The sequence below is a fragment of the Penaeus monodon genome, chromosome 31 (genome assembly GCF_015228065.2).
Source record: "Penaeus monodon isolate SGIC_2016 chromosome 31, NSTDA_Pmon_1, whole genome shotgun sequence".
In the NCBI taxonomy this organism is placed as follows: domain Eukaryota; kingdom Metazoa; phylum Arthropoda; class Malacostraca; order Decapoda; family Penaeidae; genus Penaeus; species Penaeus monodon.
Window position 1 is genome coordinate 19,200,801 of NC_051416.1, and position 256 is coordinate 19,201,056.

General features: G+C 55.1%; 1 protein-coding gene across 7 annotated transcripts in view; it reads right to left on the minus strand.

Annotated features, from left to right (window-relative positions):
* Positions 1-256, minus strand: part of LOC119593064 (irregular chiasm C-roughest protein-like) — a 46,047-nt gene that overhangs the window by 12,932 nt on the left and 32,859 nt on the right. For all 7 annotated transcript variants that reach the window (XM_037941976.1, XM_037941973.1, XM_037941969.1 and 4 more), the window contains exon 3: positions 64-212. In XM_037941976.1, the coding sequence (XP_037797904.1) occupies positions 64-212 (149 nt within the window). The remainder of the gene's footprint in view (positions 1-63; positions 213-256) is intronic.

Below are 256 nucleotides of genomic sequence, written 5' to 3' on the forward strand. Positions count from 1 at the left end.
ATGCGAATAAAGGGAAAAAAATATATATATAAAAACAGGGAAATTGAGACCAAATCTCCCCACCTTATCGTCCGCGTCCTTCGGAGGGAAATGCACCGTCAGCTTGGCATTCGTGGACTTCAGGTGGCGCTCCCCGTCGGCGCCGCCCACCTGGCACTGGTACTCGGCATCGTCCTCGACCAACACGGGCCGGATGTACAGGTTGTAGACTCCTGCGGGCGAAGGAGAAGCTCGTGTTGTGGAAGGGAGGTGGAAG